The sequence below is a fragment of the Ambystoma mexicanum genome, chromosome 11, assembly GCF_040938575.1.
Source record: "Ambystoma mexicanum isolate Mex_15411 chromosome 11, UKY_AmexF1_1, whole genome shotgun sequence".
Lineage (NCBI taxonomy): Eukaryota > Metazoa > Chordata > Amphibia > Caudata > Ambystomatidae > Ambystoma > Ambystoma mexicanum.
In genome coordinates, this window is record NC_090934.1 from 672,753,862 (window position 1) to 672,780,626 (window position 26,765).

Here is a 26,765-nt window from a genome sequence, read left to right on the forward strand (position 1 = left end):
CACATGGAGCGGCTGGCTTGAGTATCGTACTTAAAATGGCATTAAGCTGTAAATAAAATGGTGCATGGGAGTACAACGGAAAGAATACATACATCTCAGTTCACTGCCATCAGCGTGTCCTAGCCACATAAGAAAGGCATACAAATATGGTCAAACAAAACTGAAAAAGGGATAAACAGTATCCCTGCAGCAATCCTCTGTAATGTGGTGTGTGCTTGTGAGGGGGTGGCCCACCACAAAGAACCATACTAACTCTGATATATAGTACGAGGATGTTTATTAAAATTCATTGTAGATGGGAAAGTCATATCTCTCGTGTCAATGGTGTCTGGGTCTAGCAGGGCTTGGGGTATTTGATGCTAGGAGCCAAATGCATGGTGGTTTCCTGGAACTTTCCAAAAGGCTTGGATTCCAGGGGAGGTGTCTGATTGGCATGTGACATCACTGTGAGTGGCAGGGAAATTATATGCCTTCTGTAGGGAGATATACCTTGAAATGAGGAGCTTGGGAATGGTTAAAAAGGTGCAATCAGAGAAAGGAGGGGTTCTACTTTGCCTGCTGCGATAAAGGAAGAAAGAGGGGGTCAAAGACCAAGCTTGCCGTGACTAAGGCCTTTCCTACACAACAAGAAAGAGAGTGCGCTGAGGGCGAGAGAGCTGAGCTGTGACCCGGGCACACAGCGGCTGTCCTTTGATGGTTTTGCAAACTCTTCAAACATTTTTAGGTGAGCATCCAGTACTAAGTGAGTGGCGTGTGGGAGCGACTGCCAAACATTACACTGACCATTCTAAAAGGGTAAAATAGGCGTCAGGGAAGCTATTTCATGTTCCTGCATTTTCCCGTGCTAAGTTAGCAGTCTGCAAAAAGAAATAAGCTGCCAAAAGCAGTGGGTATCTCAAGGTTCAGATATAAAAATGTGTGTTCAGCCAAGATTAGAATAGGGGAGAGCCACAGTGTTCTCGCTAGGCAGACAGAGGGACTTGTGGTGTGTGAGGCAAGGGAAAATCATTACTTTGCTGTTTTCATCTCACTTTCTATCGTATAACAATTGCATGCTAGGTGCATTTCGATGTGCAGTATTCTAATCTGCAGACAATATAAAGTATCTTATTAGACAACTAAGAATGAGCATGGCTGTTTATTGGTGATATTTTGTTTTGCAATGCTTGGTAGGACTGTCAAAATCTGAGTTTTCTCTCCATGATCCCCAGACAAGGTAAGGGTAATTGTAGAAAGTTTCCCCATGCTGTAATTACATCATTTTTTCAGATGGCCTGGTAAGTCTATTCTGAATCATTAAGTTGAACCACCAATGCAATGCAGATAAGGTAGAGCAAAGAACATCTAGCATAACACTAAGCCCGGTTTTTGTTGGCAGTTTACGATCCCAGTAAAAGAATAACATTAGGTGGTCCCGTGTCCTTACGTCTCATAAAATATACCCGACACCTCTCACTCAGGTCTACCCTGGTCTTTTCCCTGCCTCCCTTACCCAGACGTCCCTATCAGGGATGTTAGCAGCACTGGGAACGGTAACCCCTATCTGTCTTTCGCTTTCTGTGCTAATGGTTTTTTCCCAAAATCGTTGAGTAGCTGACTCCCTAGGGATTTGCTAACTTTCCCTCTCCTATCCCCACTTAGTAGTCTTGGGGAATGGTGCCTTCTTTCACCCCGCATCACACACACTCTTTTCACACCTTCTCATACCAGACCCTTCGCTATACCGGCCTCTTAAGTTGTTCTCCTCCCACTATGTCACTGTCCATCCAACCACTCACTCCGCCTTTTCACCTCCACCATTCGATCTTACTTCCTTTCCTATGCCTATTCTTACTACCGCTTGTACCGCCTGCTATTCCTCTCCCTGTGTTAATCTTTTCCCTCCTTCCTCTCACTGTTCCTCTGGTTACCAGCTCTGATTTTCTGTATACCAATAGCTACTCCTGCACTCTCACTCACTGTAACTAGCCCAGTCTCGTTCTCCCTCTTCTACTATCTCCACTCTGCTACTACCCCTACCCTTCTGGTGTCTTTCTCTCTCTGAATTCCCTGGGATATTTCACCCTGCTCACCCCTCTCGCTAGCCCCTGGTCAGACCCTCAGAGACACTCAGGGATATCGAGCCTTATCGACCCCTTCTATGACTGGCTATCATCCTACCTCTTACCTTCTTCACTCGCTACTCCAAGTACCTACTTACTTCCAACTACTGCCACAACCTCCCCCCGCTACCGCGACCCCACTCCACCACTACTCCCACTCTACCTCTAATATTCACACTCTTCCCCTCTCACACACAAACACTCCACAGACATCCTCCTTAACAGTAGCTTCCGCACCCCAATCGCTCTCGCCTCCCCTGGTCTCTTGCACGTCCTCCACTGCCTCCCTGTTCACACCCAACTAACCCACACTGCACAACTCACATGTGCCTTCCTAAATACCCCACCCTTGCCCACAATTGGAGACTGACCCTGTCCAATCACTTACCTGGCTCCAGGGTGGCAGGGGTAGGACATGGGAGGGCCTAAAAGGGCTGGTAAGCCATGCCCCTTTTCAACATCGACCCTTCTAGGGTCCACATTCATTGCGCTGCTCAAGGCCTGAAGGGGTCTTTTAAAAATAATAATTACATCTGTGATGGTATATTGGGTAAAGGCCTTCGGAGGTAAAGAATATTTTCCTGATGATTTAGGGGAGGCTTGTCCTGGTATGAGGAAAGTGGTGTTTATGTTGGTTTTTGACCATGCCCCATGTATATTCAAGTACAAACAGTGGCCACTGGGAATGGCCATTGAGCATACCCATTGCACAGTACATGAATCCACGATGCCAGTTGGAATTTGCTTACTGCCATATCCAACCGACACTACAACTGGGGCATGGCTTTGGTTTAGGACTTCAGTACAGTGAACATACAAAGAGAGCATACTGGGCATGGCCTATGACAGTGCTCATTAGACACTGTTGGAGTGTTACTGTGTCAGGGTCAGGGACGGCGATGCCCAGCAGACACGTGCGCTGGACAAAATATTTAGCCATGCCCAAAGCACTTTGTAAATAGGACAAGTGCTCACTACATATGGATTTCCACATTGAATGTCAAGCCCAGACTATAATGCCATATGTCATTGAATATTAGAGAGATGCTAGTCAAATTAGAAAACGAGGAATGGCAAGAGACTTTGCCCAATAAAAAAAGGGACTTGTCATACTGCTATGAAAATGGATAGTCAGCCTATTCAGCTCAAAAAGATTTCAAAGAGGGGGCATCAGATGGGCTTCTAATCTGGGTCTTTACCATTGCCCTTGAAAATATACAACAAAAAAATGTTTTATTTGTGATTATAAAATTTTATATAGCGCTTTACACCAAAGCGCTTTACATGAAACAACAAGAGTACATTTGAAGCAATAAAATACAATTCATGAATCAAATAAACAAGGACAGTATGCAGAACAATTTGCCGAGATCATTAGGTTGAGACTGGGGAAGGGGAGAAACAGGGGAGGAAGTAGTGAAAGACTGTCAGGAGGGAGAATGAAGAAGGTGGGATTTTAAGGAGGAGCGGAAAGAAGAGTATGAGGAGATGGAGCGGATAGCGAGAGGTAAAAAGTTCCAGTGAAGTGGGGCAAAGAGCAGAAAGGATCGGAAGCGAGAAGGGGTGCAAGGAGGGGGTGGGACAGAGAGTAGGAAGAGGTCAGTAGAACGGAGGGGGTGTGGGGGAGAGTAGAAAGAGAGGAGGAAGGAAAGGTAGGGAGGGGCAAGATCATGAAGAGATTTAAAGACTAGACAGAGGAAGTTGAATTTAAGTTAAGAATGAAAGGAAAGCCAGCCAAGTGAGGAAAGCGAAGAGGAGATGGAGTCATAAGGAGAGTGGGAACATAAAGTGCGGATTGCGGATTTTTGGTCCGAGTTACTACTATCACAAATCAGTCTGGGAATTAATGCTGTTTTAATATTCTGAATGATCAAAAACTGACATAGATGCTAATGATACCGTGTTGTGTTTCCTGAAACATCTATGTTCAGTATAAAGCTATAAAGTGTTGATAAGATGCCAAAATGTTATCACTTCAATAGCAGAAGATATGAATAATCCTTTTTTCAGAAGTACGTTAGTGACTTTGTGTGCCAAATAATAATGTCACCTTTCAGAACGTCTTATAGGTCAGGTGTGCTGCTACATGAATCCTAACCAATTCAGAACTTTGGATTGTCTATCTGGGAAAGTCCAACCTGCCAATGTCACCTCTATATGAACATTTAACACAATATTAGCATATATTAATATGTGATAGCAATATTAAATGGGCAATGGGTGCTTGATCTTAGGGTAATATTCAGAATAAAAGGCAATAATTGACCCCTTATGTTCTGAAATTGATTCTATGGCTCTGTAATGATGTTGCGGACTAGAGATTTTCCCAATATGAATATAACCCTACGCAACCTTGAAAAAGTGAGAGCCCTTTAATTGGGCAGGAAGTAAAAAGAAATAAGTCCAAAAATGGACTGTTGCAGAAGGAATGACTGGAATTAATGTTCTAGACGTGAACGCCCCCCAGTCCAGGAAGCTTTTAATCTTTAATTGCGATCACCTAATAATCTGAAGAACCATTTTTCAACATGTAAAACCTCTGCACCCCAACACCAAACCAGTTCTCATCACAATTCCCCATCATATTGAAAAGAAATCTGTTAAAGATAAGTTTACATCAAGTAGTGAGGCTAAACATGAATTAGAAGGGGCTGTTGGTGGGCAATGTTAAGTCTTTCCTTGGTATTAAAGAGCAAACACATTCAAACCCGCAGTCTTATAATAGCACAGGGGTTGACCCACGTGAAATATGGAGGATTGACAGCACTTCCGTCATCCATATACATTATGCTGATCCTAGGAAACAATGGCCTCATTCCGAGTCCGAAGTTAACCCTGCCGGTGCTACCGGTGGGTTGCCACCGGACTCGGAATGAATTACCGGTGCCTGACTTCCCGGTAACACCGGGGGATTACAACCCTGGCGGTCCAGGAAGTCAAGCGCCAGCAATTTGTAAGTCCACGGAAGCACCGGCACTGTTGCCCGTGACGGCTTGCCTACCATTGCCGTTGTGCCCGACAGGGTCAACCCTGTCGGGCACAGCGGCTCCGGCAGTCAAACCCATAGAGTGCCGGTCCGGAAACAACAGTGCTAGTAAACTGACCGGCACCGTTGTTTCCGGACTGGCACACTTGTAATGAGGACCATCGGTAGAAGGTCTTTTTTAGAAATGGCTTTTCACAGTATTACATATGGAAGGAAGCACACGTTTTAATTAGTAATTTTATTATTCAATTCATTGCAATTCATCTTCTTGTAATTGATCCATGATGAAATTCTACTTCTAGATTTTATGTGTTTCTTAATGTGTTTTAATTTGTCTCTCACCATGTATTTGTTGATGTTATGTAGTGCTAAAGGTTTTGCATAAAGCCAATATGCATTTAATAAAAAATAAAAAAAATGTATGTTACTTCAACAAGAAAAGATTCTGTTGAGAGACCCCCAGACGGGCTCCTAACTTCAATATGTGGCGCTTGTATCATTAGATACAAAGATATAAGGTCAAATGTTATCCTCTTGGCATTACTGTAAATATGTGCAATGTCTCTGCTGAGAACACTGGAAAATCTGATGTGTTGCATTGTCTTCTGGTCTGTGCTCAAACAAAAGTGATCCACATATTCTGGACCCATGGAGGTGGGCAATTGCAACAATATCAGGATATTTAAATGATTTAATTTCCAGGACTGTTTTTGGCACCAATATTTAGCACTCGAGATATACGTTTTTGTATCCTGGTATGATATCCCTGACTTTAAACACAACTAGAGCAAGTATGAAGCAAGAGAAATGCATGGGGATGCTTGTTTTGGAAGTGAGCAACCGCCCAACTATGCATTTAGACCCGAATTGATGAGGCACTCACTAATACAATATATCCCATCTGATATATCACACCCAAATGTAAGACTGCATTTCTCTCTGATGAATAGGACTGAAAGTAATCAGTATATAGTGAGTTTGCTGTGAGGTTTACATTTTATGATGATGCATTCTTGGACCTTGGATTAAGTTCAAAACAGAGCATTCTGTACAGGGATTTACATTGGTCAAGCAGGGAGCAGCAAGTTTGCAGGGCTATTTAAAAGAGCACCCTAAAAAGTTGTTAATCTATGTTATATGTGTGGCCTCTCACAAAGAAATCACCCATGACTGAGTGGAGGTTCTATTAATAAGGCCATACATTGACTCATATCTGTTAGATGCTGCACCTCAATCGTTAGAGAGGACCTGCAGTCCTCAGGGTAGACTGAGAATGGAAGTGAGGGGGACATTGCCCCCCAGGCTTGCTGGACTGTTGCTCCATTAGCCGGAGCTGCAAAATGGAAATGAAATCATCAGAAAAGACAAAACTCCTTTCAATGTCAGCCTGCCCGAAGGAATCGAGTGCTGAAAGGCTTGCTTGCTTCCGTGTAGATGGTGTGAGTGGGCACCATACACATTTGGTCTTTTGTAATCATCAGCCACTTACCATGACTCCTACTTGCGAATGAAGTAAGGGTCCTTTTCTAATTAGGGTTTGTCCTTTGTGTGATTCTCTAAGATTGGTTCTCCTATGTTCTGGTCAATTTCTTGTGATCACTTGTGGGTTCATTACAAAGAGTTTAATAGCATCCTGGATTTACCACCCAGATACTACCAAACTCGTAATGAGGCCCGAAGCTTTCATACATGTAGCTGAAATATGTAAATTATGTAAAATTGCATCTACGAACAATAATAACACAATATTCCCATTTGAGTGATAATGGGAACAATTTCACGACCAGTAAACAAGACAAAACTAGGAATTCCCCAAGAAACTCATGGTTTTAAAAGGAATGTGAGCCAGTGAAATAGGATATAATGTACAGTATTTAGATCGAAAAGTCTTATAAATTAATCTAATTTGAAATCAGCTAGACTGGACTATAAAACATTTATAATGCAGATGAATAACTGTGAAGAATTTAAACTGTCATTTTTTGTGTAATCTGAGTAAATACTACATTTTTGGAATAATACTGAAGCACGCACTATAGGGTGACACTTGTGACCCTAGAGTTAAGATGAAACCTATCATTCATAGGAAATGCGAAAAATTCAATGGCTAATAATTGTTGAGCTATAGGACGGATCAGAACGCCATTTTACAATCGTAATTTTGGGCCCTGATCGCCCAAGAACTAGAACTGGAAAATTTCATGCAAATCCATGTTATGGTTCAACCGATACAAAGGGTCAACAAAAGGTTGTGTTTTTCACTTGTGCATTCATTTTCCCATAGGTAAAATATAAAAATGTGTGCTGAAATGCAAAGCCCAAATCATTGGACGGATTTGTGCCAAATAAAAAACAAATCGGGGACGAGCGTTCAAAGGAAATCCTTTGTTGATTTGGTGTAAATCTGTCCCGTATATTATTTTTTTAAATTTACCCTAGTGCAGGGTGCTCCTGTAGCCAAAAATGTAATTATATCTCCCATGATTCATTGGGGTGCGCAGGTTCCTCAGTTCTGAAAATCCGCCATTATGGAAATCAGAATTTGAATCTAGATTTGTTTTAGGAAACTGACCTAAAATGATGTAAGGGGTATGAGTAGGGTAGTTTTGAAGCTACAGAGCATGTGGGCAGGCTAGGAAAGAGGGGGCTTGGGAATAGTGTTGGTTTGTGTTTCCAAATGTATTTAATATATTGAGATGTGGCAATCACTGTGATTGATAGGGGAAGTGAAGCATTTTAAGTTAATGTAGGAATGAATCCGTGTATTTAATATATACAATAAAATGACAGGGATTGCTTCCTAAATTAACTTAAAATGGGTGGGAGGAGGCTATTAGGGTGACATTAAATGTACTGAAAACACTTAACTCATTAATTTCATTGAAAAAAGTGCACAATGAAAGACGGGTGAAGCTAATGATTATTTACTATATCCTGTGTTTTGATTAGACAGGCTTTTCACTTAACTGAACAGTGAATATATCTGTTCACTCTTGACGTCAGCAGGGAAGATATCTTCATTATCGCATCTCCCACTTCTTCATCACAGTACCTAATTAGTAATCCTACCTGAACCTCTACATCCCTCTTCCTCTTCCCGGAACTAAAAAGTGATCTTACCTCTATACTCCCACTTCCTTCTTCCTCATCCCAGTACTGAATAGTAATCTTACCTCTAAACCCCCCATCCCTCTTCCTCATCCCAATACACAATGGCAATCTTACCTTTATGCCCACATCGCTCTTCCACAGCACCGTCCCCCACCTTATTCTTCCTTGTCACAGTCCCCCACTACCACCATGTCACTCTTTCTCGTCAGTACCCCACTACCACCAACCCACTGTTCCTAGTCACAGTGCCCCACTACCACCAACCCCCCATTCTTTTTCATAGCCCACCACTACAACCACATCACTCTTCCTCATTACAGTCCCCCACTACCACCACATCACTCTTTCCATCACAGTATCCCAATTACACCAACCCAATCTTCCGTTTCACAGCCCCACTACCACCACGTCACTCTTCCACACCACAGTACCCCACTGCCAACACTTTACTATTCCTCATCGCAGTACCTCACACTTTCTCTGAACAGCCTCCCACTACCACCACATCACTCTTCTGCATTACAATACCCCACTACCACCAACACACCATTTTATAGCCCACCACTACAACCACATCACTCTTCCTCGTTATAGTCCCGCACTACCACCACATCACTCTTTCCATCGCAATATCCCACTTACACCGACCCAATCTTCCATTTCACAGCCCCGACTACCACCACGCCACTCTTCCACACCACAGTAACCCACTACCAACACTTTACTATTCCTCATCACAGTACCTCACTACCACCAACTCACTCTTTCTCTGAACAGCCTCCCACTACCATCACATCACTCTTCCTCCTCAAAGTACCCTGCTACCAACACCTCACTCTTCCTCATAACAGTATCCCACTCCCACAATGTCAATCTTCCTCGTCACAGTTCCCCACTACCACCAACTCACTCTTCCTCATTAAGCTGCCCCACTCCCACCACCTCACTCATCCTCTGCACAGTCACCCATTTCCACCATTTCACTCTTCCTTATCACAGTACCCCACTACCACTAACTTACAATTTCTTGTCACAGTCCCCCTCTACCACCACCACACTCATCCTTGTCACAGTCCCCCACTACCACCATGTCACTCTTTCTCGTCAGTACCCCACTACCACCAACCCACTGTTCCTAGTCACAGTGCCCCACTACCACCAACCCCCCATTCTTTTTCATAGCCCACCACTACAACCACATCACTCTTCCTCATTACAGTCCCCCACTACCACCACATCACTCTTTCCATCACAGTATCCCAATTACACCAACCCAATCTTCCGTTTCACAGCCCCACTACCACCACGTCACTCTTCCACACCACAGTACCCCACTACCAACACTTTACTATTCCTCATCGCAGTACCTCACACTTTCTCTGAACAGCCTCCCACTACCACCACATCACTCTTCTGCATTACAATACCCCACTACCACCAACACACCATTTTATAGCCCACCACTACAACCACATCACTCTTCCTCGTTATAGTCCCGCACTACCACCACATCACTCTTTCCATCGCAATATCCCACTTACACCGACCCAATCTTCCATTTCACAGCCCCCACTACCACCACGCCACTCTTCCACACCACAGTAACCCACTACCAACACTTTACTATTCCTCATCACAGTACCTCACTACCACCAACTCACTCTTTCTCTGAACAGCCTCCCACTACCATCACATCACTCTTCCTCCTCAAAGTACCCTGCTACCAACACCTCACTCTTCCTCATAACAGTATCCCACTCCCACAATGTGAATCTTCCTCGTCACAGTTCCCCACTACCACCAACTCACTCTTCCTCATCAAGCTGCCCCACTCCCACCACCTCACTCATCCTCTGCACAGTCACCCATTTCCACCATTTCACTCTTCCTTATCACAGTACCCCACTACCACTAACTTACAATTTCTTGTCACAGTCCCCCTCTACCACCACCACACTCATCCTTGTCACAGTCCCCCACTACCACCATGTCACTCTTTCTCGTCAGTACCCCACTACCACCAACCCACTGTTCCTAGTCACAGTGCCCCACTACCACCAACCCCCCATTCTTTTTCATAGCCCACCACTACAACCACATCACTCTTCCTCATTACAGTCCCCCACTACCACCACATCACTCTTTCCATCACAGTATCCCAATTACACCAACCCAATCTTCCGTTTCACAGCCCCACTACCACCACGTCACTCTTCCACACCACAGTACCCCACTACCAACACTTTACTATTCCTCATCGCAGTACCTCACACTTTCTCTGAACAGCCTCCCACTACCACCACATCACTCTTCTGCATTACAATACCCTACTACCACCAACACACCATTTTATAGCCCACCACTACAACCACATCACTCTTCCTCGTTATAGTCCCGCACTACCACCACATCACTCTTTCCATCGCAATATCCCACTTACACCGACCCAATCTTCCATTTCACAGCCCCCACTACCACCACGCCACTCTTCCACACCACAGTAACCCACTACCAACACTTTACTATTCCTCATCACAGTACCTCACTACCACCAACTCACTCTTTCTCTGAACAGCCTCCCACTACCATCACATCACTCTTCCTCCTCAAAGTACCCTGCTACCAACACCTCACTCTTCCTCATAACAGTATCCCACTCCCACAATGTCAATCTTCCTCGTCACAGTTCCTCACTACCACCAACTCACTCTTCCTCATCAAGCTGCCCCACTCCCACCACCTCACTCATCCTCTGCACAGTCACCCATTTCCACCATTTCACTCTTCCTTATCACAGTACCCCACTACCACTAACTTACAATTTCTTGTCACAGTCCCCCTCTACCACCACCACACTCATCCTTGTCACAGTCCCCCACTACCACCATGTCACTCTTTCTCGTCAGTACCCCACTACCACCAACCCACTGTTCCTAGTCACAGTGCCCCACTACCACCAACCCCCCATTCTTTTTCATAGCCCACCACTACAACCACATCACTCTTCCTCATTACAGTCCCCCACTACCACCACATCACTCTTTCCATCACAGTATCCCAATTACACCAACCCAATCTTCCGTTTCACAGCCCCACTACCACCACGTCACTCTTCCACACCACAGTACCCCACTGCCAACACTTTACTATTCCTCATCGCAGTACCTCACACTTTCTCTGAACAGCCTCCCACTACCACCACATCACTCTTCTGCATTACAATACCCCACTACCACCAACACACCATTTTATAGCCCACCACTACAACCACATCACTCTTCCTCGTTATAGTCCCGCACTACCACCACATCACTCTTTCCATCGCAATATCCCACTTACACCGACCCAATCTTCCATTTCACAGCCCCCACTACCACCACGCCACTCTTCCACACCACAGTAACCCACTACCAACACTTTACTATTCCTCATCACAGTACCTCACTACCACCAACTCACTCTTTCTCTGAACAGCCTCCCACTACCATCACATCACTCTTCCTCCTCAAAGTACCCTGCTACCAACACCTCACTCTTCCTCATAACAGTATCCCACTCCCACAATGTCAATCTTCCTCGTCACAGTTCCCCACTACCACCAACTCACTCTTCCTCATCAAGCTGCCCCACTCCCACCACCTCACTCATCCTCTGCACAGTCACCCATTTCCACCATTTCACTCTTCCTTATCACAGTACCCCACTACCACTAACTTACAATTTCTTGTCACAGTCCCCCTCTACACATCACTCTTCCTCTTCACTGTGCCCCACTCCCAACACCTCACTCTTCCTCGTCACAGTGCCTCACTGCCACCACCTCAGTCTTCCTCCTTCATTTATTTAATTGTTTTTTATGACACGCCTAATACCGTACCTGAATTCGGTTTCTAAGCCCGGATCCACAATTCAAACCTATGTTGCTCTGCGTGGTCTGCTTCCAGGACCAGCGTGTTACCCCTGTGCTAGCCTCTGTTCTATCCTCACAGTCCCCCACTACCACCACGTCACTCCTCCTTGTCAAAGTCAGCCACTACCCCCACCTCACTATTCCTCATTACAGTCCCCAACTACTCCACTTCAGTCTTGCTTTTCACAGTCCTCCACTAACCCCACCTCACTCCTCCTCGTCACAACACACCATTAGTAATCCATTCTTATCTAGTGGACACAGAAAAGATTAAATACTTGATAACTCAATTATATGTAGCTGAAGAACAGATATTGACAACCAATGAATGATATGACACCTGTTGTATTATCAGAAAAAGGCACATTTACATTTGGTGGAAGGAATAGCATAAACACCCTTGTAATTCAGTGAAAACACTTTAGGTGAAGCACTGTTAAGGTAAAACAATCGGATGCCATGTAACCCTTGAAATTCAGTGAAAAGAAATGTACTTGAAGTGACTTTAAGGTGCCAATTTAATGCCACAAAGCCCCCGAAATTCAGCAGGTGTTGGAAGCTATGCCACTTCAACTAAGCACACTGATGACATCAAAAGTTACATCACATATGACAATGCAATGTTCAGCCAGTCCTCCAGATATCCACCCTTCAAAAATATAGCCAAACGTCACGGCTCCAAGGTGAGAGGTACAGTGGAGTTTCCACCACAATCCAGAAGGGACAATCATATCAGGGCTGAAGAGCAGGAGTGTCTAACCCCTTCAAACAACCATCTTTTGTATGTTTCAAGGTAGTTTTGTGGGTGTGAGGATCATTCTTGAGGAACCAATTGTATATTCCATTTTATTAGCTGCCATAGGGTTTCAAAATATGTCAAATCAATGTTCTTTCTCTTAATTCAAATTGGCTGTACTTGCATACAAATATTTCTAAATACCCCATCACATATTGAATACAAATGTTGAAAGGTTATTGATGTCCTGCAAATATGCGAGAAGTAGCAGAGCAGGGCTATTGTAAGAAGTATCTAAAAATCTACCATGACTCTAGATGCACTAACAAGTTTTTCTAAAATGAATAATTTGCTTTTGTTTTTCCCATTTTCTCTTTTTTCTGCAAGATACAAAATTGTCTTTTTTCCACATCTGTTAAGAGATTACGCAGACAATTGTTCATGTTCAGCAAGATCAGGAGGACTGGACTTACATTTAAGGGAATCAGTCAGGTCTGTCTTGCACCAAGTGTTTCAGTCCAGTCTCTCCTGCGCTGTATGTCATTTAGGGCCCACTTCATGAAATACTTTGCGGGGTAAATCTGGACTTGCGGGCCATTCATTGTGTGCAAAACTCCCCATCGTCGATTCATGGAGTCAATTTTGCGGGAATATCCATAAACTGCACGGCCTTCTCTTAGGTCCTGCGCACACCTGCGCACAGTCGAGCGCATTGCGTGACACTCCACAGAGAGGGTGGGATGGGCCTACGCAGAGCTACGCAGAGCTCAAAGTAGTGGGAGGAACATGCAGAAAGAGGAAGAACAAGGCAAATTGTGGGCGTATCGAGGGACAGCCCAGGCGAGTCAATCTCAGGCCCACAACAGTGCTGAACCAAGCGTATTCTTGGGTGTGTCTGTGCAAACTCATGTCTGGGAAATCACCAAGCAACACTTGCGAGCCAACCGCCACCCAATGGCTGGCATAAATACCAATGCGCATAGGAATCACTGCGCAAAGGTAATATCGGAACTTGGATTTAGAGGTGGGTGCACGTAGTCGGGGACCGATCGAAAGTTAGGAGTGAGCATAAGCAGTGTAGCGGGATGCAGACACAATTTACGGGGGATTGCACGCAAACTTACTGGGAAATGACTACCTTTATGATACATGGTACGCATGTTGAGGGGGTGCTTGGAATAGTTACGAGGGACACTATGCAGTGTCACCGAGGTGCTGTCTTGGTTGTAGGGGTTCAAATGCAGTATTGCTGGGGTGCATTACTTCACGGTCAAGGAGTGCGCAAAGGTCTGTATACGCGGCTGGAATTGCTATACGTGGGGGCGTGTCGTGGGCGTTCCGGCCACGACTTGTGCATAGGGTTACTTTGCGGGAACAATTCCATTAATACGCAGAGCGCGCAGAAAATCTTATGCGTGCAGGGATGCGCACAGTCGTTTTAGGTGCACAGGCTTTGCAGGATCAATGCACATTTTTCCATGAATCTCATTGTTGAAAAATGATTACATAATGTTACTTCGTTAAGTGGCTTTGAATTACATGTTGGCAAGTTGGATTTCAATATACAACTGCAAGTACGGTCTGAGTTTTATAGCTTACTAGATACAAGTAACACAAATATGTATTATTTAAGGCAAACTAGACTTAAGTCTGTCTGAATCTGAGTGTTAGGCTTCAGAAAGTAATCGATCTAGCCATCATCAGAATGCGTGTTCTGCTTCCAAAATATGTGTTGCTCATGAAACGTTAAACTCAATGCATTATTGGAATGCATGTATGAAATTGGCAATCCATACTTTCTTTTTAAAAAATCAAAATCAAATGTGCTTTCAATTTAGAACGATCTTCTGTTTCACTTTAATGCTAATATGAACCATTCTTTCTTTATTTTAGGAACCAATCATCAAAAACCCACTAGTGCCCTATTTGCAAAGCTCATGCACCGCCAAGGAGATTGTATACAAAAAAGTCAAGATACCAGGTTGCAGTGCTGGCATTGCTGAATCTCTCCACTCATACCCAGTGGCAACAGATTGTCATTGCGGCGTGTGCGATACAGACCACACTGACTGCACAGTCAGAGGCCTAGGACCCAACTATTGCACTTTTGGTCAAAAGCAGTGAAGGACAAACACCGGACATACTTGATTTGCTTCATCGTACAAAAATATGTAGATATCAATGTTTGCAAATGTGAATAACTTCTTTCATTTACGAAGCTGAAAATATGCAATTTCATGGCGAAACATCTGATTCCAGAAAGCCTTACAACTCAGGATAAAGTAACAAAGCTCAGTAAGTGATCATTAGAGAGGGAAGCACGAGTCATAATGTAGAATACGAAGCGAGTGAGGTCCTTTTCATGTTTGCATTTCTGTATTGTGTTGCCTCTAGAAAATTGATCCTTTTGCGATTCACGACACTAATCAAGGTCCACATGGAAAAACCTACTAATGTTATCCACTACCATAGTCGACGGCCGTTCGCGTTCATGGCTTTATTCTGGAACAAATGTGCCTTTGCCCTCAATCTTAGCTTTGAGATACCTTCCAGTATCCTCAAGACTATTTGAGGACAAATGTAAAATATTTCTTCCTCATTTTTCATTGTACTTATTGTGTAATTTACTAGCATATATATTTAATCACCTTTGAACAGTCAACATCTGGATACGGTGGGCTCCATCACAAGTTCCGCTTCCAATATTTGGTAGGACATCTGACGACCCTCATTCTGCAAGTGCTATCATGTTGCAAAACAAGAGTAGTGAGAGGAAGCAGGCACTTAAGAAAATAGCAGGGGAGGCACAGGTCCCAATTTTCACAACGGCGACCGGCTCCTTTCCTGAGGGCCATGAGCTCAAACAAAATATGTTCTCCAGGGCCCACTTAAATATATGAGTCGTGGGCGCAACTAATAAACACCAATGTATTATTCCTCGCTCCCGTTCAACAAGGACACGCACCTTTCTAACCTTGTCAAAGGGGGAGAAATGCATGTGGGCTAGCAGATTGTCTTATTACTGGTATCCCGAGTGAAAAAAATACACTGAAGGATCAAATGTGATGATTTGGTTGTTTACGCACCCCACTCTTGCATACAGACCCAAGAAAATGAATGGCAAACTCAAGATTTGTACACGCTAAACCCATTTGTGAATATGGGATGCACATTTAAAGGCATGAAAATACTAGATTTGCATAGGTGCAAGTAGTGAACTAAATGTGTTCATCCATAATGTGAAAAATAGGTATCAAGTGATGTTAACAAATTTAAAACAATGAGTAACTTTTTAAACGAACCTAAAATACTGAAAAACAACAAATGTTTTCTTAAAATATATATATATGGGATTGGGTTAAGGGATTAAAACGGGTGGGGAGGGGTTTGGGGTGGTGTTATAAACCTAAGAAAACCGGGGGTTTGGGGAGACCCCTCCCAAATTATTTTAGGTTCGTTAAAAATGTTTGGTATTTCATTTTTCATTAAGAATAAAAAATCAGTTGCCCTTTGTCAATCTGGCACATTTATGCGGGAACAAGAGAAGAGAATTCGACAGATAATCTCCTTTGCTTACATCCCAAAAAAGTTTGTAATCTGTCTAACAGTGTGAAAATGGATGAGTGCAAGTCTACTCTGGGTTCATTAGAAATCCTGGAGGGATCACTGACTCAACAAAGAAAACAAATGTTTGTATTTATTTGCTAAATATATAGCTTGCATAGGACTGCAATGCATATGCATAATCCAAGGATTAACACTGGTTGAACACCGGAACTCATATGCATTGTGTATTTTAGATATGAGAACGCAGTTAAAACACATGGAATGTAGTAAATATTTCACATATTTAAGTGCACAAAAATTGATTTAAAGAAAGAGGACATTTAGTGAAAATGTGAACATTAGATTAATTCCCCAGTTTATATCATTAACTCTCGCTGAATTTTCTCCACCACACCAGCGAAGTAGAAGACATGGTCAGTGAGTGTAACCTTGCTGACGCTGTTTTTAAATAATTAAAATTGAATCTCTGAAATTGCTATTAGACTCTTCTTCCAATATCCATGGCTCTTTTTAACCACAAAGCCATACTTCATACTAGCACCCAGGTCGGAACATTGGACCTGACAGAGAATCATGATCCAAGACTTCTGAGAAATAGTTGCTGGTGTAGCCATGTATCATGATGCTGGTTAGGATTCCAGCATTTGCTCTGGCACTCCGTACTCACTGCTCCCCAGCCCCCTTCCCAAACTTGCCTTTTGGTGCTAGCGCCTCGCAAGCCGGTTCTTTCTTCAACCAAAGCTCAGATAAATAAGCCTTCTCCCTGGCTCCCTTCCGGACTCCACATCCATGCCATGGACATGACAAATAGACTCACTTCCCCCTACCCAAGGAAGCTGAGCCCTATTGTTAATTTCCATGGATTGGAGATGGAGCCAGGGGGGAAACAGGGACAAGGGGGCACACCTAGGTTGCCATCGCCTTTAACATGCTATTAGTGTTATTGCCCATGCAAGTGGACAATACAGCCTCTCGTGTGACTCTCAGACCTCCTCACATATCCTCACTTCGCTCGAGCCCATAGGTCTGACTTGAAGGCACATAAGAGGCTGAATTGTCCACTGGCATGGGCAATAACGTATAATTACAGACCAAAACCTAATATTCATATAGAGGTGCAGGCATAGAAAGCAATTAGCGGAGCATGGGAAGCATGTGGCCAACAATGGTCAGTTACCAAGAAAAGAGCTGTTTTCAGGCCTGCTGAAGCCTCCCCAGCCAGCAAATGAATACCAAGAGAGCATTGAGGAATAGAATTAAAACATGTGAAGACCTCTCTTCATGAGTGTGATGCCACTATGGTGATGCTTCATATACAGTTATACTTAATAGGAACATTTTAATGAGGACACCAACATGTGTCAAAGACAACAAAATAAGTCAATGACATACTAGGATCCATTGGATTGAAGACAGTTGATGGTGAAGCTTTCCAAAAAGATATGCTTTGTATGCATCTCAATCCCTTATCAACTCTGTCCGGCTCAGACACTGCAGTGCAAGTGCTGGTTTGTCTTCTGTTGCCTTCGGGGCTCCGAGACCCATTGGGACCAGTGTCGCCTGGTGTCAATATGCGAGCAACCACAGGGAAGTGTTTGTTTGACACAATCCTGGACGTTCACTGCTGATATTTGCATGTGTAGCCTGAAAAGACAGAATCATTGTGCAGAATTAATAAACCGACAATTCCAATGTTAACAGCCATTCCCAGGTTTCATCCAGCATTAGGCAAAAATACATAGCTATCAGAAATAATTTGAGAGTTACGCTGCACTTAGCCATTTGTTCCTGGAACCCACAGGTTAGGGAAAAATGCAGCACTTGAAAAGTGATATAACCTGAAATATTATATGTTCTATGTTGCCCCCACCACCATCCCCAAGGATTCCCAACATCTGTGCAACTGTTCGCCTTTCACTTGGAAAACCAAGGGGTACTGTATGACAGTAAAGGGTCGAAAGCCACGTTCCCACATTGGCTCCTCTCAGCTCTTCCAACCTAAAACCGGGACTTGCCATTTTCATCCTTGGCTGTTCTTTTTGTTGCTTCGCCACTCAATCATATCCCTTTTGCTTGTCAGAGATGAGCAACCATCTCATTGGCCCCTTATTGGGACCATATAGGAAGGTCATGTCTTCCCGCTATTGATGCACAGGGTACCCTTGGGCAAGTAAGAGTAACATGCCACTGACTAAGCATATAGATAGTAGTAAAACTTGTTTTTATTTTTATGATCTCACAGCAGTCGGTAATGAGTTTGGATGATGGTCCATACTAGTGTGATGTAAGAACAACAGAGACTAACAAATGTTCAATGGCGCAACATAATACCATACTTCCTGTTATTTACTTTTAGAAATAGTTTCTTGATATATAATCACGTACACATTTTGTGAACTAGCATGTCACACTCTGCAATCAGTGTGCAGTAATGGTGGCTCATACCGCTACCTGCAATCTTGACCAAGTCCAGCTGGAATTTCAAAACGCTAATGCCACTATCAAGTTCCCCCATTGAAATTCGGAATTCGGTTGCTGGCAGGCAGAGATTGATGGGGGGGGGGGGTATGAACTATTTAGTTGCAGTATTTTATGTGGATACATCCATTAGGATACCGCGAATATGAGAAAGAAATGTGTTATTATTTGTGATTGTTATTTAATAAGTTGGCGGGGTGAAGAGATGCACAATGCCACAAAAAAGAAGAAAAGGAAACGAGCCTAATAAAAATACTTACCTGTGAAAAATGTACAAGCGTCGTTTCAATTCTTTACTGGGCAAATTTGTAAAAATGTGTGGCAACATTTTAAAAAAAAACCTTTAGAGTATTACAAGATTTATTTTGTCCAAGAATGTTTGTTTCTGAGCTCGGTTTTAAGGATTAAACCCCTAATTGTGATACCAGCATGAACTCGACCAATTCCTCTGACGCTTAATTTAATACTTTATTACCACAAAATAAAATGATATTGAAACCATTCAATATTTTATTAAGTATTTTTTAATTGATTGTGGGAGAGTACAAATACTAGAATTACAATATTTTGCTTTTGTTAAACATTGAATTAATTTATCATATTTGGATCACGTTGCACAAGGCCAATAAATAGGTTTGCACTGTGCCACTGTACAGAGGAGACAGCCAATCGACTGAACAGGGAAGATGTGGTAGGTTCATGAGTGTGCACTGCAAATTTAGATAACACATCCAAGTATCAAGGTATAGGGTAAAGGTAGAAAGTTATCCACCATCAACACATATGCATATGTTCACTTTCAAGTGTGGATCCAACGTAATCTTGTTTTAAGCAGTACTTTTGTGTTGAAGGCCATGACACTCATCTCTGTACTCCAGTCTTCCATGACTAGAGTAGTCATACTTGTCCATGTCCTCAGAATGAGTCATTTGGCAAGACTGACGGGTCTGAGTACAAACTGTACATTGTCTCAATTTAAGAAGTAGTAGGTCTTTCAGGGGTATGATGGTAGTAAAGCCCAAGGATATCCCGATATGTTTGGCCCTGCCGCATTCCCACAGTAGAGGAGTGACAGCTGCCTCTTTTTTTGCAGCATGCCCTCTCTGCCAAGCCTAACCTGAACATGCTCACAGGGGTCCAATAGCTGTGGAGAGGTATCCTTTCTTGAATGCATATTTGCAATTGGTCAGCTGAGGATTCATAGTTACTATAAGCATTTTTTCAACACCCTTCTCATTTAATTTCCTAACAAGCTCTACATCCAATATCCTTTCCGATTTTTAGGATCAGAATCTGAGGCCATGCATAGGACTAAACTATAAAACATTCAGCTACTGATCTCGAGTGTTTCTTAATTGACCTGTAACTGGTGATAAATTATTTCTGATAAATGTTTTTCTTTCGCATCTCGCAAACCAATAATTATACTTGAAAGCTTTAGGTTTAAGCATAAAACCATCCACCCATACATGTTTCAATGAGGTTCTATGTTAGATCAATGCATTTTTTTGACAAAAGTAAAAAGGTTGAATTTTATTTTCACCAATTTATTTAGCGCAAAATGCAGAGGAAGATCCCTCGGCCCTCCCTCCACTACTCCCACTCCTCCTTACTATATACTTGCCCTAAGCCCATCTACATATTTGTGGAAATAAATGTGGTAACAACATTTCAACCATTTTACTTTCGGTCAAATAGGAAAGTAGCTACAATGAGATCATATCCTTTTCAATCTATGATTGAATTCTTTAAATGGTAAATTGTGCTAAATGTCTCCAACCCCTTTTGGTTTGCTCCATAACCCTCAGATATCTACAACGTGTGTTGATGGTGTGTTTTGTTACCTTCGTAATCCTCTGATCCTCTGCCCTAATAAATGTTCTCCACTATGTAGTACTGGTGTCTTTTCTAGAGGGCATAGTGTGCTTTCTGTAATTAATAGGAAATATTACGTGTGTGCTTACACCTTTTTTTGCACCAATAGTTTGTTTCCTCCTATTACAACATTTTCACTTCTCAGTTTGGGTAAATAAAGATTCCAATCCAGGTTGTGCATAAGATATTTATTTGTGGTTTTGCCCTTTTGGATGACGCGTGTTGCAGCATTAAACTCTGCCTTTTTCAAATACAGGCTTTTCCTTGTTGTTGCGGTCCAAGGTAATCTGCTTCATTGCAGTGTTTCTTAATTAATGGGGTTGAGTCCCACCTGAAAAAAGTATAACTCTCGCTTCAAGCGTCAGCGCTTTATTTACCCAAACTGAGAAGTGAAAATGTTGTAATAGGAGGAAACAAACTATTGGCGCAGAAAAGGTGTAAGCACACATGTAATATTTCCCCTTTTTACGAACGGAGTGGAGGAACTCAAGGTCTCCGTTGCTGCACACACCTATCCGACACACCCAAGGAGAAATAACCGAATTAAAATGTAAAATATAAATAGATCTGAGAGAAATTTTGGTCGCGAAGGTACAACCTAAAGGATATCACCAAAAAGTTCCTTAAATTCAATTTCTGCAATTAATAATCTTCCATTAGCGTCCCAGCTGAATACAATGAGCTGCCAGCTTCTAACCATATTCAATGAATGGACAGTTCAATTTCTTATATCACAACAAAACGGTTCTTTGGGAGGAACATTTTTGATATGCACAAAAATGTCATCTGGTTATTGTGAAACAATTGAAAGACAATGTCCTGACTATCCCTAGAGGAAGAACACCCTGTCCCTAACAGGAGTGCCTGGCCCTAGGAAAAGAGTGGTGCACTCGCAGTGGGCACCCGCTCCTTACCACCCTTCCCCTTTAGGGACGTTGCAGGACCGCTGAGTGATCCGGAGGAACGGAAGACACCGGGCTTACTGACCTGCGGCCGGGTCATTGCGCTGGATTATCCCCACGTCACCCATCCTGCCCACCCTGCCATCCACCATTGTGTGCATCTTGCCGAGGTGCGAGTTGAGGCCCCTGCACCCTCTGATCCTATGCTCCTAGAGTCGGCTGGTCCTGGAGGGTGACAGACCTTGGGTACGGAGCTGAATGCCCCGACAACACTACAGATGCTTCCCTACTGATGCCACACGCCTGGGCCCCCCTCTACCGCCTAACAGCAGACCTTCCCTGCAGCACCATTGTATCCCGGCCTCGCTGCTACTCCGGTGGCCTGCCTGCTGCCTCACGCGGCCAAACAATCCTTGAATGGGGCTCTGACTGGGCCAACTCGACTCCCCCAGTCTCTGCAAGCGTAAACCCTGCATCCACCTCAAGCGGAGGGGTGGGGTTGAACCACAGGACGTGGACCGCACCCGCTCTCAGCCAAATACATGATTGCACTATGGGTGCATCCTCATTTCACCCATCGGCCTGCCCGCACTCACGACCACAAGCTGCAATGCCACTTCCTGCATCTCGCCACACTGCACAACCCTCGGTGCAATATGACACAGTGACAACAACCACTTACAGCTTCCAATGGCAGGTGGAACCTGGACTCTCCATATTACAGAAACACAGAAGATGAGACACTCCACCTTTCCCCCTCCTTCCCTTGCTGCACCCCATCAGACCCTCGGTACACCTCTGTACCAGTTGGAACTGTCATTCCCCACCAGGCACTAAGTCAGGCGATCCCCTACCCGGAGCTACGTGATCTATATTTGCTCAAGCAGTGGGAGGCAAGCTAAACGCATCAGTGACTTGGCAATAAAAGGGCGCCCTTATCATAAGAAGCCCGGTCGCCTTTCCCACTACCCCACAGGAGACCCTCCCTGCTCGGGGATCCTCTCTCCCCCGGATCAACTGGAACCAGACCGCCCCAAAAAACCACCTCACAGCCCATTAACGAGGTGCACCCATGTCACCCCTAGTGGGCCGGATCCCTCATACTTGCCTGTGGTGCGACATAGTCTCAGGTCACCCTGCCCATAGGCACCTGGACCCAATCGCCATGCTAGCCGCATTCCAGTTGAAGTGAAGAGCCCTGCCAAGCACTTTTGCTGGCCCTTCCCCACTGTGCAAATCGCTCAAATGATGGGAACCTCTGAAATCTGCATATACAGTGCATCACCTCTGGCCTGAGGCATATACTTTATTCATTATCCCCCCAAGGAGTGAGCCCACGCCCGCCACCAGAATCTGCTCCTTAACTCCAGCTGAGCTATGAACCTTTCAAGGCCCCAGCAGTTGCCCCAGCTCCCACCGCTGCCATCCTATACCGCCAGCACTCTTCACCCTTGCGGGAGCCAGCCATGACCAACGAGCCGGAGGGGGTAAGAGAACAGGTGCAATGGACAAGTTTATCAAGGCAACACTCTGAGAAGACCTGAACCATCCACAACAGTCAGCTTCAGACCCATCTGTTATATCTCCACCGCCCGCACCGCCCCAGACCGCACAAGCATGAGGAAGGCCTTGGCAAAAGGCTTTGCTGCCGTGCACGAAAAATTAGACGACAACGCCAGCGTTGCCTCAATACAGTCCCAGTTGGCACAAGAAGGAATCCGGATAACCGAAGCAGAAGAAAGGATTGACACCAATGTATATAACATCTGTGCACTTCAGGATATGGTGGCCACACTCTCAAGAGACATGAAACAGGTGAAAGGCAAGTGTGATGACCTTGAATCACGATCCTGCCGGAATAATGTCGGTATAGTGGGGATCCCGGAAAATGCCCTAACCGGCAATATGGAACTGGCTGTCAAGAACCTCCTCAAGCACTTACTAGACCAACCTGCCCTCTCTCCGTTCTGTGTGGTCGAGCAAGCACACTGCGCCCTATCACCCAAACTGAAGCCAGGTGACTACCCGAGAACCATTATCGCAAAAATCTTAAGCTACCGGGACAGAGATGCTTTTCTACGCCTAGATTGAGAGAAGAAAGAATTAAAACTTGGATCCCAAATCCTCCGTATATTCCCCGACTTTTTCTATACCAGTGCAGCTAGAATGGCGCCAATTTATTGGAGTCAAAAAAATGCTGCGGGAACAGAATGTTCAGTATGAAATGCTATTCCCGGCCCGCCTTAAACTGCAGTTCCGGGGCAGGTTGTACTTCTTCACAGTGCCCAGCGAGGCGGTAAAGTTTATTGAGGAGCAAATTCCGTTACCCGGTCCCTTAGAGGAGCAACCAGAAGAAGACTAATCACCCCACTGATCGCCTCAATATGATACCATTACCCATCTCTCTTTTAATGTTATGTGTTGCTTGAAACATACCTTAAGTTCACCACCAGAAGCCTTGCTGCAAACTGGCCATATGTCCTTTTGACTGATCCTCACTGTGCGCCAATGGCGCTCCCAATAGCAGTTACTTATTGAAACTATGTTAGTCTTACCCCGTATGTCCTGTTGGCTGAGAGGAATAGTTGGGGGAATGGGGAAGGGAGGGTACCACACTGCTGGGTTGGGGGAGGCAGTGAGGGAGGGGGGAAGGCACCACAACCCCAGACTTACCCAATATGCCTGTTGCGTGAGTCTTAACCAGTGCGCTTGTTGTGCCTACCCACCAATACAATGGGTGGAAATTACTAAAAAGCTGGCGACGGAGCTCATAGACATAAGGAACATCTACTCTCTTGGCACTGCTATCACAAGCACTGTCAGGGACTGCCATGATTGCTGGAAGGGAACAATGTCACAACAGATGAAAATATTTAGATGGAACGTTAGGTGCCACAAGAACTACACCAAGTCCAACAAAATATTTTCCTATGAACACAGACACCAAGCCAGCAGAGTATTCCTACAAGAAACGCACGCCAAAGACAACTTTTGCCACAACATAGCTACCTTATGGGGAGGTAACAGGTTCTTCACTTCATTTTCTACTCAATCCAAAGGCGTCATGGTGCTAATTCACAAAACCCTGAAAATCGTTATGAAACTTACCCACGTAGACCCAGATGGTAGATTCCTCATTATGCACAGGGTCTTAGAAGGCGTTGAACTCATGCAGATAAATACTTACTGTCCCAACACAGATTCACCAGAGTTCTTTATTCACCTTAACAACATACTAGCCCCATACTTAGTGTCATGATTCCTGCCCCCAGGCCCCTGAGACATCAGGCTGGAGCCAGGCCACGATCCCCTATATGGCCCCTAAGGGCCTCTCCATCCTACCAGAGACCCACTTGGAGCCAGACCTGGCGCCTGTGATGCCAGGCTCACACATAGCTCTAAGAATCACTTGGCATTGGACTTGTAATGTATTGTGGGCAAGATGGATGCCCCCACATAACCCAGTTCCTTGAACTGAGTAAGTGGTCTAGCCTTTTGGGTGTGGTTCAACCCAGGGATACCTGGGATACCTAAAAGCTATTTAAACCATGCCCAGGCCGAGAAACACGCTTTGCATTTCTCTGCACCTGCAGCGTGACACTCACAGTGCTCGGATCGGTCTCCTGAAGGCCTTTGCCTTTCCTCCGCATCCCACGCTCCTGCAAGAACAAGAACAGCATTAATATTATACTTACCTTGAAGAGCATCCAGCTTCCATCCATTGCTCCTCCGGTCCTGTGGGCAGCTACGGCGGTGTCATCTCCATCTCGGCACGCCGCATCCTAGGGGAAGATAAACGAACGGAAGAAAAGACATTAGTAAGCATTCTTCATATCTTAGCTTACTCTAAAACTGGAAGAAGAGTCAAAGGCTTACCTGAACTTAAGCCGCTCGGGTAACTTCAGCTCCGGAACATCCCATCGACCTGCAAGGGGAAAAGACATTCTAGGTTAGCACGGAAAGCAGAAGGAGGTGCTGCACATCATGGTTACTCACCATACCTTATCCTCTCAGCCGGCAGCAACGCTGGAATATTGCAGCACATGAAAGGGACACAGAGACAAACATTGGTCAATATAAGGAATAGCGGGAAGCATCGCGCATCGCACTCTCACTCACCGTTAGTGCTTGGCTCCCCTCAGCAGCATGACGCCATCTCCGACCCTCTCCAACACCTTAGGGAGGAGAGACATGTTATAAAAGGGACAAGAGTCAAAAGGACAGTTCATAAGAATAATTCAACTTACCGGTCGGGCTGAAGTTACAGCAAGCTCAGTCCGTTGGGCCGCGCCAGTGAAGCAAATAGGCAGCATAGAGCCTGCATCAGTCGACGCACCCCTGCACCGAAGGGCAGGTCGGACAGCGCGCTACACAAGAAAGCAAGGTGAGGAGTGGACAAGGGAGAAGGTTTGATCCCCAGGGAAAAGGGGGTCAAGCAAGCAGAGACAATAGAGTTAAACGCTGGCAATCCTGTGTTTCAGGCCCACTCTCCAGTCAAACAGATTCCAGGGAAGGGTTGGAGGTCGTAGGAGGTCCAAACAGGCTGAGTGGCGTCCCCGTGGATACCAGGTAAGCGTTACACTTAGGCCTCCCTTTGATATGGGGCTGTGACATCAATCTTATTCCAGACCTTACGCTTGACAGGACCAACAATGCCACTGCCCCCAATCGCGAACGTCTCGCCAATTATTATCTATCATACAAACACTTGAACTGAAGGATGCCTGGCGCACCACACATCCAAAAACGAGAGAATACACCTTTTATTCCACGGTACATGATAGGTCATCCCAAATTGATCTCTTCCTCATCTCTCACTCATTGTGAAGGAAGGTTTTGGGTGTGTATATAGGACCCCGGTCATTCCCTGATCCCATTCACTTTGAAGTTCAAAACACTCCCGCCAGGTTACGCCTGGAGGTTTAAATCCTCAGCATTGCAGGATTTGGTTTTCAAAGCGGACATCAAATCCGATATCGACACATTCCTCAAGACTAATACACCAGACGATACCTCCCACAGCACCAGATAGCAAGCATTCAAAGTCTACATCAGAGGTATGGCGATATCGAGGGAGGCGGGGTACTTAAATGTATCA

General features: G+C 44.6%; 1 protein-coding gene across 1 annotated transcript in view; it reads left to right on the forward strand.

Annotated features, from left to right (window-relative positions):
- The window catches only part of FSHB (follicle stimulating hormone subunit beta), a 68,089-nt gene extending 48,403 nt beyond the window's left edge, over nucleotides 1-19,686 (forward strand). Inside the window, exon 3 of the mRNA XM_069623528.1 lies at nucleotides 14,739-19,686. Within this exon, the coding sequence (XP_069479629.1) occupies nucleotides 14,739-14,969 (231 nt within the window). The 3' untranslated portion in view covers nucleotides 14,970-19,686. The remainder of the gene's footprint in view (nucleotides 1-14,738) is intronic.
- The last annotated feature ends 7,079 nt before the right edge of the window (nucleotides 19,687-26,765 follow it).